Source organism: Anomalospiza imberbis, chromosome 3, assembly GCF_031753505.1.
Source record: "Anomalospiza imberbis isolate Cuckoo-Finch-1a 21T00152 chromosome 3, ASM3175350v1, whole genome shotgun sequence".
In the NCBI taxonomy this organism is placed as follows: Eukaryota; Metazoa; Chordata; class Aves; order Passeriformes; family Viduidae; genus Anomalospiza; species Anomalospiza imberbis.
The window spans coordinates 56,373,884-56,386,700 of record NC_089683.1 but is presented as its reverse complement, the minus strand read 5'-3'; the positions used below and the strand labels follow the sequence as shown (position 1 = coordinate 56,386,700).

Sequence of the window (12,817 nt, the reverse complement as noted above, 5' to 3'; positions counted from 1 at the left end):
ATATTAATATGGGCTGGAGTTTTATATATTTTCATTACATATCTGGAAGATTCTGTGCAAAAAGGTCAGGTTAAAAGGACCTAATTTAAGTAACATCACAATGTCTATGTACAAGGGAACCAAATGTAGGTTAAACAGCAGTGACATTTCCTAACTTCACCTTCATAGCCTTGAGAAATTGTTTTCTATATCTATAAACTGTATTCTATGTGTGTATGTAATAAATACTAAGTAAAAACTATGAGAACATCAAATATCTCTCTCTCCACTCCACTAAAATGATAAAACAGTTCTCAAATTAATCCACTATTGTAAGCAATATATGCACAGTATTACAGTACAGCAGCTACTGTACTGTGTATGAAATTCACAGAGCATGAAAATCTCAGTTAAGGGCCGTGCACGTCTCCCAGTCCTGTGAATGGCCACCCCAGGAGGAGTGTGCTGCAGAATCACAGAGCTGCAAACTGAGGACACTAATTACCAACTGCTCCTCTTTGAAGAAGAAGGAGGAGGAAGGAGGTTGCACAACTTGACTCCTCACCTGGCTAATACATGCCCAGAGGCACAGATTCTCCCAAGGACATCTCTCCAGCACAGGGGAACCAGGGCCCTGAGCATGAGCTGCAACACATGGGCTACAGCCCTGAACAGGGCTTTGCCAATCCCAGGAGAACTGCCACTCTAAATTCAAGATATCTATGTGCTTTATCTTTTCAATCAACAGTTCACAGAATCAGTTTTCTGTGAAGTCTAATCTGTCTCTCCTGTCCTATACCTGCCACAATCTATTTGACCATCACTTAGAGCTGGTCATTAGGAACAGAGATGACTACTTTACACCCCCCATGGCTTGTTGAGCCTTCTGCTCAGTTCCAGGACAGGTCACGTGTTTTGACTGCCTTTGGAGCAGGGAAATCAATTTTGATGGGTAGAGTGTTTGAAGGAAAGGATTTCTGGCAGACTCTCAAATGCATCTCAGCACCAGGAGTTCTCTTTTCCCCCATATCTCATTTCATAAAATACAGAGAAGTGCTGGCATCATGACTTTGCCATAGCTGGGAGTAACACATATATGTCCCTCATTTTCAGGAAAAAACAAACTGTTCAGTGCTGGGCTTTGCTATGCATTTTTTCAATCACACATTGTTTCTCATTTGAAACAACATCTGTCTAACTAGTCAGCATTTACGGGTTTTGGTAACACACTAAACTTCCCAACTAACCAGTTAGGCTAAAAGCTCAGAGAAATCCTGGTTTTGCTGAGTTTTTACCACTCTTTAGCACTTCTCTCATAAGAGTAGAGGGAAAAAATGTCTGATTTTGGAGTACAAGTAAAAGGCAAGCAAAAGTAACATATTCAATCTTCATGAAAGGCTGAGTGCATTATCAGGGCAGCTCTGCGTCTCGCTCTGATGATGAAGACTGCACGTCACCCAGACAGGCAGACTATTGATTTCCCACTGAGAATGACTGTACTCATTTAATGCTTGAGTTTGTGCACTAAATTGAGAATCAGGTTCGTATTTCTTTTGAGTACGCAGGTGGCTAACAGGCAAAAAAAGGATTATGCAAGGCTCAAATTCCTGCCTTTTTAAAATTTTTTTTTTTTTTGAGGCACCAACTTTCCAAACATCCAAACTGAGGAGATCTCAAGACTTCTTTCAAATTCAGTGGAAGCTGATGGTGGAGTGGCACCTGGGGAAATCAAGCTGTTACTTAGTTATCTAAACCTGATCTGAAGGCTGCAATTCTTGGCACTCCAATGTTGCCTTAGCCATAGAATAAAACTCAGCTGCCTTAAATACATGGCAAAAGCTGATAAAACTTCACCAGCAGTGAAAAAATAATATACAGAGTTGGATATTTTATGATTTTTCATCATTACTAATAAAATTTTAGCATTGAGTGAAAACAGAGTGAAAAAGAAAAGCTAAATTTTAGCCCAGACTATTTAAATTTTATGGAACTTTTTAGCCTTTAAGCTGAGGTTGCTCTCTGTAAAATTATAATGAGGACAATGAAAATTAAAATGAGGGCATTTTTCTAATCAGAAATAGTAAACACTTTAAATCTCACAAAATACATTTTCTTTATTTTTAATGAGTTATAAATCCTTTTCTGAATAATTAACTTTTGGGTTTAACTGATGGCTAAAAGACAATTCCAAAATCTGATTAAAAAAGAATTAATTACACAGAAACATTGTGATTTGCAAAATATTTTAAATAGGGCTTGACTACCTAAGTTTACCAAAGTAACAGTAGCATCAGTGTGGAGTGGAGATTCGTGGCTTTGGTGTTTCCTTTCAGTCAGGCCATTACCATATTTCCAGATGCAAAATTTATTCTCCCTCTTCTTCTTTTTAATATTATTATTAACAGGATTCAACTTAATGATTAGAAGGCTGATTATCTGTACTTTTCCACAGTTCATCACATTTTAATAATTTCTAGGGATCTACTTAAACCACTGTTTGTTTGAATTTTTTGAGAAGTAATTGAAGCCTATGATTATTTAAAGTAAAACCATTTTCTTGGAAAGAAAGTAGCTCATCCCAATGGAAAGACACTAACATGGCAATCAGGTCAGTGCTTAAACTAACACACTGCTAATAGGAGTAAAAGGATTAGCACTGAAGTATAAACCTTAAGATTTGAAACTGTTCAAATTAGCATGGCTGTCACAAATACAATCCCTTTTTTCTCCCCTAATGTCATACAAGACGAACACTGAGAAAAAATCTCCAGTAATTATAAAAGATCTACCATAATAACAGTATTAATTTGAGACTTTTGCAAACAGCAGTTGTCTTAGGCATCATTATTAGGCATTCTTTAAGATCACACCTCACATAAATTGCTGAGTTGCATTTACAAAAATAAAAAAGCTATTATTATTTCTACTATTATTATTATCATTATTATTAGGTATAAAATACTATAAATTTTTATAGTAGCTTTTGGAAGATTGCTTCCCTGCAGATGTTAATTAGTGATGGTTATTAAATGCTGCATTAATGTGCATCTAACAAAACGTCATTTTATTATGGCTTTACCTGACCCAGTAAAAGTGTCAAGCGATGCATCTCCAGTTGTTGTTGCTGTTTCACTGTTGTTCATGGGTTCTGTTTTGACTGCAAGAAGAGACACTACATAGAAGAATAGTAGACATGAGAAAAGTAGACATGAGATTTTACTTCTAGATTTGTACTGGAGTCCTCATGCCAGTCTCACTAGTGGTAGTCCAGCTCAAACAAGCACACGTGCAACAGCTTCAACCTTCACTCTATCACCATACTGAGACAATCAACAGGAATCTGACAGGAATGCCCATTTATCTACATAGCTCCGTTTCTGTGCATTCATCCAGCTATTGGTTTTAGCAACTGGAATGTCTTCAACATAAATCTAATTGATCCTAACAATACCCTAAGAGTAGCATAGAGGAAGGAAACATGAGCTGTCAAGGGATGTAGCACATAACAAAAATAGTTTTGCCTGACAAGTAAAACAATTATGGTTTCATGCTAATACAGAAGCAAATTATTTTCACAGTGCCAGCATGTTGCCTTTCCCTTTCCCCTTTTACAGAGTCTGTGGGGCCTTTTTGAGCTAGGTCACCCACAAGCAATTTTTCATAACTGAAGAGAGAAGTTTGAAAGAAAAAAAGCCAAAGAACTAGAGTAGGACACAAATGACAGCCATGACAAGTCAGCTTCTTAGTCAGAGGTTACCAAACCGTTTGGTCTACTCTGAACTCAAATTTATTCCTTAGGGATCATCATGCAGTCTTACCATCCAAGCTGTAACTGAAAGCACAAAAAGCACCACAGGGGTAATACAGATTTTTATAATTAAGTATGTTACCTCGACAGAACATTTGGCATGGACTTTTGTAATAGAATTTGGGAACCACCCATCCAGTTGATGTGGTAAGAAACAGCAGTAGAGGATACGCTGCAGGTCCTATTAGCTGTCTGACTGGCAAACAGGGAAACCTCAAGATATTAACACAATTTCTTCATGAAGGTCAGTTAGACTTGGGCATGGACATTCATCACATGCTTATGGATACCACCGGTTGGTGCCCAGGGCCACAGAGTGAAGAGGCAATGAAGACCTGCACAAGCAACTACCACAGTTGCATGCCAGGTATCCAAATTCCAAGGGCACAGCCTGGGATTTGTGAAGAAGCCTTTGCTGTGACAGCCAGCCTGGCAGAGCCCCCCAGCAGGTCTAACATACGCCAAGGAAAGGCGTTCTTCTGCCAGCTGGTTACCTGACGCCTCTGAGAGGCCTCAGCTAAGCTGACCAAAGCTCTCATCTGTCAACATCACTGCATCCACGTTTGACTGCACTGGCAACACCAAGGGAAAGGGGGCGATTTCATGTTCTGAGTTGGCAATGTATTTAAAAACTGTGGCACAGGTTCAAGTCACCTAAATCAAGCGTATAAAAGGTGCCTACTAATCTCCCTTTATGTTCAGCTGAGACAGAGAGGTACTTCCAGAGGTTGATTCAGTCCAAGTATGGCCTGAGCTGCCCTCAAGCTCACCGACCCTCATACAGTCTGCAGAGGAAAAGGGAGTGCATGAGATAAAGGATTTCGTTTCCTCATGAGAAAAATGTCCAGAACTACACCTACAGACCCATTCTGCTATTCTTCCCTGTGTCTGTGAGCACCGTGAGTTGTTCATTAGAAATTGCACAGCTACCAGTAAAGATGCCTGTGACAAGCCCTGTGTGAGCTACCTCTCCTACAAAATCACATCCCATTTCCAGCCACCCTGCCTAATGGATCTTACTTCAGGAAGTCACATGGGATGCTGCTGACGTCTACAACTGTACAAGTGACCTGTGCTGAAGTCAGAGGGACACCTGTTTGGATCAAGCAGGAGAAATTGGGATGCATTTGTCTCTGTGACTGGTAGAGTGCCCTGCAGCATTACTGGTGCACCAGTGCCAAACAAACCAAGTAATACCTTCTGGTTTCAGTTATACAGCTGTATCTTTCCATCTACTGTCTGAGATTAAAAACTTTTGAATGTGTGTCTTTTGAATGTAAACTTCTTTTCATTATTGTTTCTTTTTCATAAAACTAACATGTCCAAATAGTCTCCCTGCATTCAGAAGGATATTAATTCAATATGGAATCATTAGGGAAGAATTTTAGCCACATTTTTTCAAGCTGTCATGCACTCCTCATTTTGCTAGCTATTTTCAATTAAAAAAAAAAAAAAAAAGCTGCGACAAAAACAACCCAAAATGAAAAAATTAATTCTGAAGAGCAATAGAGTAATCAGTCATTCCCATTTCTCTAATTATTTGAGAAGGATGTGATTTTATTTTCATCATATCAATAAAGCATATATCAAGAAGAAGTTCAAGGGTCATTTGTCACAAAATGATGGTCTCCATTAAATCTCTGAGTCGTGTGGAACATATATGGTTGCCTGAAGTATCAAAACTATCTAAATTAATTTATTTGCTGATTACTACACAAGGATGTCTCTATGTACTTCTGCAAAGTCTGGGCATCTACCTACATGAAAAAAAGTACTTTTTAGTACCTTTATCTCTTTCTGCTCAAGAAGGTATTTCATTATTGTCCATAGTGAGCTACAAATGTTCAGTATTGCATCCAAGAAGACAATATGAGTTTAACTGTTATATTTAACAAAAACCTCAGTCATGAACTGAAATGTTTACTTTATAATTGTGTCCAGTTCTGGTTAATGCCAGTTGCACTGCCCTGCCATCAGCATGAATAGACACCATCATTTTTCTTTCCCTGTCAAGAAAATAATCTAAAACAAAAGAAACTCTCTCCTGTACTTAATTTGAGGAAAAACATTATATTGGCACTGAGTTTTGTTGGAAAATACCTATAGAAATTGTTTTTATATATGCCTGACTTTAAACGGTTCTACTTTTTTGCATTCAGATTTCATGACATTAAGGAATTCATCAAGGTCCTTTCTCAGTGTAGCTGGAGATTTTTACTATTACCTATTTTTCTTTATGCTGTATGTCATTAAATAAAGAAGGGGAAAAGCACAAAGCTAACTAAGGAAAACCAAAAATATTCTAACATCAGTTTAGGGGAACTGTTTTTTTTTGTTTTTGTTTTTGTTTTTTTTTTTTTCTTAATGCATTGAAAGAGTGAAAATAAAGAAAAGCAACCTCTAACTGGAAATACATTTGAATGCTGCTAGCAGTGAAGACAGCCCGTGTTCTGCTGTCAGATGGGATTGAGCAAGCAGCTGTGTGCTACTTAGTTGTCAGCTGGGCTTAGACCATGACAACACAGTGACACAACATCATCAGGTGCTGGGGCATGTGGTGTACAAGGAGACCCAAGAAGCTGGGCTTGTTCTGTCCTAGGAAGAGGAGGATGAGGGGAGAACTAATTGCTGCCTGCAGCTATCTAATGGGAAGGCGCAAAGATGACAAAGAACAAAGGCACACTCACCTCAAAAGGTGCCCTGGGAAACAACAGGTGGGAACAGATACAAGCTGCACTAAGGGAAAAATCCGATTAGATGTAGGAGGAAAATTCAATGCTGCCTTGAGCGACATGATCTAACAGCGATGTTGGCTCTGCTCTGAGCCATTCTTGGCCCAAATGACCTTCAGGGATCTTGTCCAAATTTCATTACTTTAAGGCTAACTCAGAATACAGCTCCCAACAAGCAACAGCTTCTACAATAGACCTTGATGAAAGGACTTAGCAGATCAAAATGACTGCTATTCTGCTGACCACTTTTTAATTTTCTCTAAAGCATTCCTCTGTGTTAAGGACTGAAAACGAATGCAAAGTTTTAGAGGGAAGAGGTGCTAATACTATGCATGAAGGAGGACAAGCAAGTGCAACAGAAGTTACAGCAAATCTGATTTTAAAAGCTCAGGTAAAACAATAAACCACACAGCTTGTCATAGGAATGATTTTCCTCTTTCTTTTAGCAAGTCTTAAGAGTTTTCCTTGGAATATACTCAAAAAGAAGCAAAATTCCAAATATTCTATTGCTGATGGAAAATCAGATTTAATACAAGTAACACACTGTATGTCCTCACTACTAATAATTAGTACTTAAATTGTTATCTTCCACATTTACCTGAACATGCTGAACAGTTAAAAGAGGTGACAGCCCAAGTTATCTCAGTCTTCCTTAAACTTAAAATCTTGTAATTGAGCAGGAGCATTCACATGGAACAACTTATTCTAGTGCAAATGTTCTTTTGTGCTCAAGTCAACTTTGTTTTTTCGTAAATTTTCTTTGCACATATGTTTTACAAATGGCAAGCTGATTCTGAGGGATTTTTTAAAAGGATAAGTTTTTGAAATCTTCCTAACTTTAGTCTTAAACCTGCACAACTTAATCACCTTTGTAATGACTTGTAGAGAAACATGGTGATCCATGTTTACATCTATGATTAATCCCATATGTACTGCAACAATGTCACATATACAGTTATTATTAATCCTTACAACTAATGACAATTAATAATACATGTCAGGAAACTCATAAATGAAAACAACAGCTTGGAAAATTTGGCCAAAATTTTGTGACGTGGCAAGTTACATGTGGCAACACATTAGACATAAGCTTTGATTAATAATTAAAGTCTTAGTAGGAGTAAGAACAATACTGTCAACCTTGACTTGTGCTCAGGTAATCATGCAATGCTGTACTTAAAAGAAAAGCAAATGGGCATTCTGTGAAAATTCCATCGGTCTGATTTCCACCAATGCTGACTACTGTCAATTCCCAGCAATGCTGAACACCACGAGACAATCCCAGTCACTCAGATCATGTAGACAGCTAAGCTAATTATAAGCAGGTTAAATTCTCCTTGCTCATCAAATGACTTTCAAAGCATTGTAAGATAAATGCTTGTTGCAACTTCCTAACAGTTTTCTGGCTGTGGGAAAAGCCTTTGAGAAAGGGCAGGAAAAGAATTCTCAGGGTGAGGGGGAACCCCATGAGAACATTCAAACTGCACAAGAAAAGACTGGAGCAAATGGAGAGAGATGTCACACAGCAGTCAGGGAGACACACCACACACGCATGCACTGTACCAGGGTCTCTCATACTTGTTGCAGAGGAGGGAGTACTGCAACTCAGCAACCAGTCTGCAGTATTTAACACAGTCATGTTGTCTCCTGAGAACAGGAATGGTACAACAGTTCATTCTCCAATGTCTGCTCAGTGTAAATGAATAGTCTTCAAGGCAAAGCAGTGTTTTGGCACTTTAAGTCAAGCCTTTTAACAGAACTGTATTGGTTTTATGGGTATTATTTTAACTGGTTTATTTATGCACATTGTATAATATAGAGGCATACAGTTACGAGTGTTCTTTAATAGCATGCTTGAAGTTTTCTCTTCTCTTTATGCTGGAATAAGGATTCTGTTTAAAAATAGGGTTCAGCCCTTCTTTGCAGAGCTCAGTTACCCTCACAGGCACGTTCACTTGTTATTGACATTGACAGACTTTTATTTAAATAGAGTAAGTGAATAAAATGTAAGTGAATTTTCCTTGTGGCCAGAAAGAACAAACAAAAAAAATTTCTTAGTGCCAACTGTTAAAATAGACAGTAATGCATAAACTCTAAAGAAAGAACTCTAGTTTGACTCATATCCTTGGTGTCACTTTCATGGACTGCACTTGAGAATGTGGCACCCTGCCTCCTAGTGCTGTGGTAGAATTGGTTATCTGAAAGCATTGGAATATCTGTGTTGTAGTTGTATGGCAGTGCTACAGTATCACCTACAACAAAAATGACCAGTTACTGCTGAGGAAAATCTAACAATCTCTTTATTACCAACTTTCATTACCTCCTGAGAAATGGAATTCATAAGGAAAAAAAAAAAAAAAAAACAAACAAAAAAACCTAAGTCTGATTTTGATTAGACTTAGGTAATTGATAAGATCTAAGTAATCTAATTTGATTAGATTTAGACATCTAATTTTGATGCACCTCTTTTGATAGTAATTTTAATTTAACATAAATACACGTAACTCAGGGTATAAGAGTAAATTATTACTCATCAAGGATGTATGACACAGAAAATACAATTTATTTTATAAACTACCAACAGGTATAAACAAACATTTAACACTGTGTTCAAATCAACCATTCAAAAATTTTCCTTATTTCATCTCTGCACCTTATTTCAGTTCTGCCTCTTATTTCAGTTGGTACAAATCAAAGAAGTGATGCTGGAATTAGAAGTTTACACTTGTATAACTGCCAATTTTTCATCATTCTTGCTGGATTTATAAACGGGTATATGGCCATTCTTGAAATTATGGTAAAAAATGGATATGACTAAAAACTAGCCAAAACTTTCTGTGTGCCAGTTGTGACTTATACTTACCTCCTGTTCCATTTGTTGTGACTGATGTGCTACTGAGATTTGATTTATCCAGTTTGGAACTACCCGGTGCATCACTACTTCCAACAAGATTATGAGGACTGGCTAGATCCTGCATTTCCATAGATCTGTTAAAAACCAAGGTGACAGTATTAATGCATTGTGATAGTATCTAATATAATCTACTTTTTCTATAATAACTTTATTTATTTATTTAGTATTGAAAGTTTGCAATGCATCCAGATTAACAAATCAGTGCAGGTTCCTCTGACATTTTTGCTTTTTACCAAACCTGGGAAAGTAGTTAACAGCAGCAATGCCACTATTTTCCACTTTTCCTTTAGATATTATGAGGTGACATAGGCTTATGAAACTGCCACTGAAACACACCACAGAGTTTGTGCATGAGAAAGAACAGGAACTTCTGCCTCTCATTATCTGTATTCCAACCACCAGCAGTTACTGCATCCACACTAAATTATAGGAACAGCCCATATGAGTGAATGAACAGAACTTTCATGTACATCTGGAAAATTCTTCACTCCTACAAACATGTATATTCTTCTTGGATCTCTTGATACTTGTTTTCTTCTGCGTAATTTCTGGGAAGCTTGCAAAATTTCAAGTGGATTGAGACTGCCATGAATTCCAGCCTCGCAGTTACACTGGGGGCCTGTAGATGGCTTTAAGCAGTGACAACAGATCTGCCTTTCTCAGACAAAGACAGAGCAGACAAGGAACATTTCTTGTTAGACCGGTAATTGCAATCCAATTTGCAGTGTGTGCACGCCTACTCCTTGCTTCATTTATACATTAATTACACAGATTTTTTCCCCCCAGAGAAACAATTTTGTTATATATAAGGAAAGTTGCCAGCCCATGTGTAACAAGAGAACGATCTACCATATGTATACTCCAAAGGCCAACAGAAAGATTGACTTTCAGAGGATGTAAAAGCCCTATTACATTGTAGAAGGCTGAGATGGAGAGGAAAGAGATGAACAGTTGCAATAGTTCAGTTACAACAACAGCTCCCAGGTGTTCATATTCTGACCAGGACAATCAATGGCAAATCGTTAAGGGCAACACCCAACATCTTAAGAATTTAGTTACAGCTTCATTTTTAAACTATCTTCTGTGTTCCACACATCCTCCTCTGTGGAAAAACAAACAAACAAAACCCCACTACCATTCCATCAAATATGGGTCTGCTGGCTGAATCTGGATTTTTTCCCCTCCAGAAAATGAAATTATCTGGCTTTTGTACTTGTAATTCTCCTGATCTCCTGGATGATTTAATCCTTCACATTGCATTAATTTAACCCAAGACAGAGATTCAGAGCTTTCATGTCTTGAATATATTTGAGAAAATGTAGGAAATGCTATATCTCAACTGGGAAAACAAATAGAAGCTTGACCCGAAGCCACATGAAGCAAAGAATCCCATTTACTCAAGTAAATGTCTGAGTCAACAATGAGATGCACTGGCTAAGCCACTGGCAGGATAGCCTGCCCAGCAGCACTCTTGGATAAGCAGGAAAAAACTGGTATTGCTGCAGGCCATGCATCAGCAGGTAAGAATTTTACAGCCATATTCAAGGAAATGCAAAGACATAAACTGAGATTTGTACTGCATTGAACCCAATTTCTTCATCTAATTGTATATACATTTCTACACACCTGTCAGCAGTGCATTATATTTATTGTCTACTGGAAATGTGATCAGATTTAGATGAAATAAAATGAACTCAGGTTGTTTACAAGTCTGCCAGGTTTTGTTTAGCAGTTTCTGTACAAGTATAGCAGTTAAAGGTTAAAAAAAGTCTATGGGTTTCCATCTTGTATGTATTTAAGGGAGCAGAAGAATGCTACACAAAATAAACAATGGGTGTTTCATTGCATATACAGTGTAATGCTCCCCACGTGTTCACTTGGCAGTTTTAAACATCAAGATTTCCTGTTGAAGCATGATCAGCACACAGATACCTAATGGGCAGTACAGCTTAGAAAGTTCACACGTGGTTTTTTCCCATGGTTTGCATAAAAGTTACAACAATTTCTTTTCAGACAGGCATATACCACTGCCACAGATGCAAATACTTCAGCAGCATTTTAGAAGCAAATCACTGGTTCACCTACCTAGTCTTTTTAAGAAGTATCCCTTTTAAGTACTTTTCACAGTCAAATGAATCAGATTTTCTTAATCAAATCAGATCTTTTTTTAATCAGAAAACTAGGTCCACTAACATTTTCTTGGCAAAGAATATAAACAATCAAATTCTGTAAAATGAATACTTTTTGTTCCAAAAAAGCACGAAAGCTTCTGTGCAGTATTTGTATTTATAGAAGTATTTTTATCGCCCTAATTTATTTTCTGGAACAAATGCCATCCCATCTGCAGACATGGCAAGTTAATTCACGAAAAGTATTTTTAAAGTAGTGCCTTCACAAATAGACATTTTTTCTGACGGAGTAAAAGACATCTTGTACTTATTGGTAGTCTATTAAGAATAAAAAGGATATCCAAACCAATAAAATTTTCACAAAACCATGTGTATACATTGCATTATCCTGGGTGCTCCATCCTGTGTGAACAAGTACAGGGATTACTTTAATATATCCCTATGTGATTTATTTACAGAAGTGCACATGTTACCTTCTGTATAACACATATTATTCAATCACTTTTCTGGATGCATTTAGTTTACCTTTAGCCTAAAAATTTCTCAAGAAGATGTAACAGAATTCTAAAATCTTATCTTCGAATGAATGGAGGATTCAGGAAAAATGCTTAGTAAAATGGACAAAAAAACTCCAACATCTTGAATTCATTTTGTCAAACTAAATGTTTATCAGAGTCCTGCTTTCACTGACTTAATCAGAAGCAGGTTCAGGTTCAGTATGTGCTTTCCTGCACTGAAAAAAAGTTTAAAAGAAATCTCTGAAGGAGTAATTAATACTTCTAAGTTTATGCAGCTATTTATTAAAGACTGCTTTCTAGTAAATGCAGAGTGATCCAATTTAGGTGGAATAAAGTTTATTGTTAAAGGTGCTTTAAAAACTACACTGTACAATTTTATTTTACATATTTTGTTTCTCTGCCAGGCACATAACTGAGCTTTAGTTTTCCCCCTCCTGCAATGTCTCAAACTGCTTTTTTATAATAATTAAGTAAAATTCTACATTGTATAAAAAGATACATTTTGTCAAGAAATGGATTGGATAAGAATAAGTTTTAATTGTCTCCTGACTGTTTGAAGAAGGTTTGCATTATTTCCAGCTTCTGAGTAAAAACCTGAAACCTGTCAAGATAGATTTGTCTTATATTCTACTTTGGCTGTGCTTAAAGCCTTTGAAAGCTGGTATTTACACATGCTTAGTGCATCATTTCAGAGGCTTACTGGAAAAGTCTCTAAAACATCCCATTTCACAGAACAG

General features: G+C 37.2%; 1 protein-coding gene across 13 annotated transcripts in view; it reads right to left on the bottom strand.

Moving 5' to 3' along the window:
• Positions 1-12,817, bottom strand: part of EYA4 (EYA transcriptional coactivator and phosphatase 4) — a 140,140-nt gene that overhangs the window by 36,108 nt on the left and 91,215 nt on the right. For 8 of the 13 annotated variants that reach the window (XM_068184517.1, XM_068184518.1, XM_068184519.1 and 5 more), the window contains exons 4-6: positions 9,383-9,507; positions 8,098-8,166; positions 3,059-3,151 (exon numbers count right to left, since the gene is read on the bottom strand). In XM_068184517.1, the coding sequence (XP_068040618.1) occupies positions 3,059-3,151; positions 8,098-8,166; positions 9,383-9,507 (287 nt within the window). The remainder of the gene's footprint in view (positions 1-3,058; positions 3,152-8,097; positions 8,167-9,382; positions 9,508-12,817) is intronic. The other 5 variants (XM_068184524.1, XM_068184520.1, XM_068184523.1 and 2 more) reach the window with 2 other exon arrangements.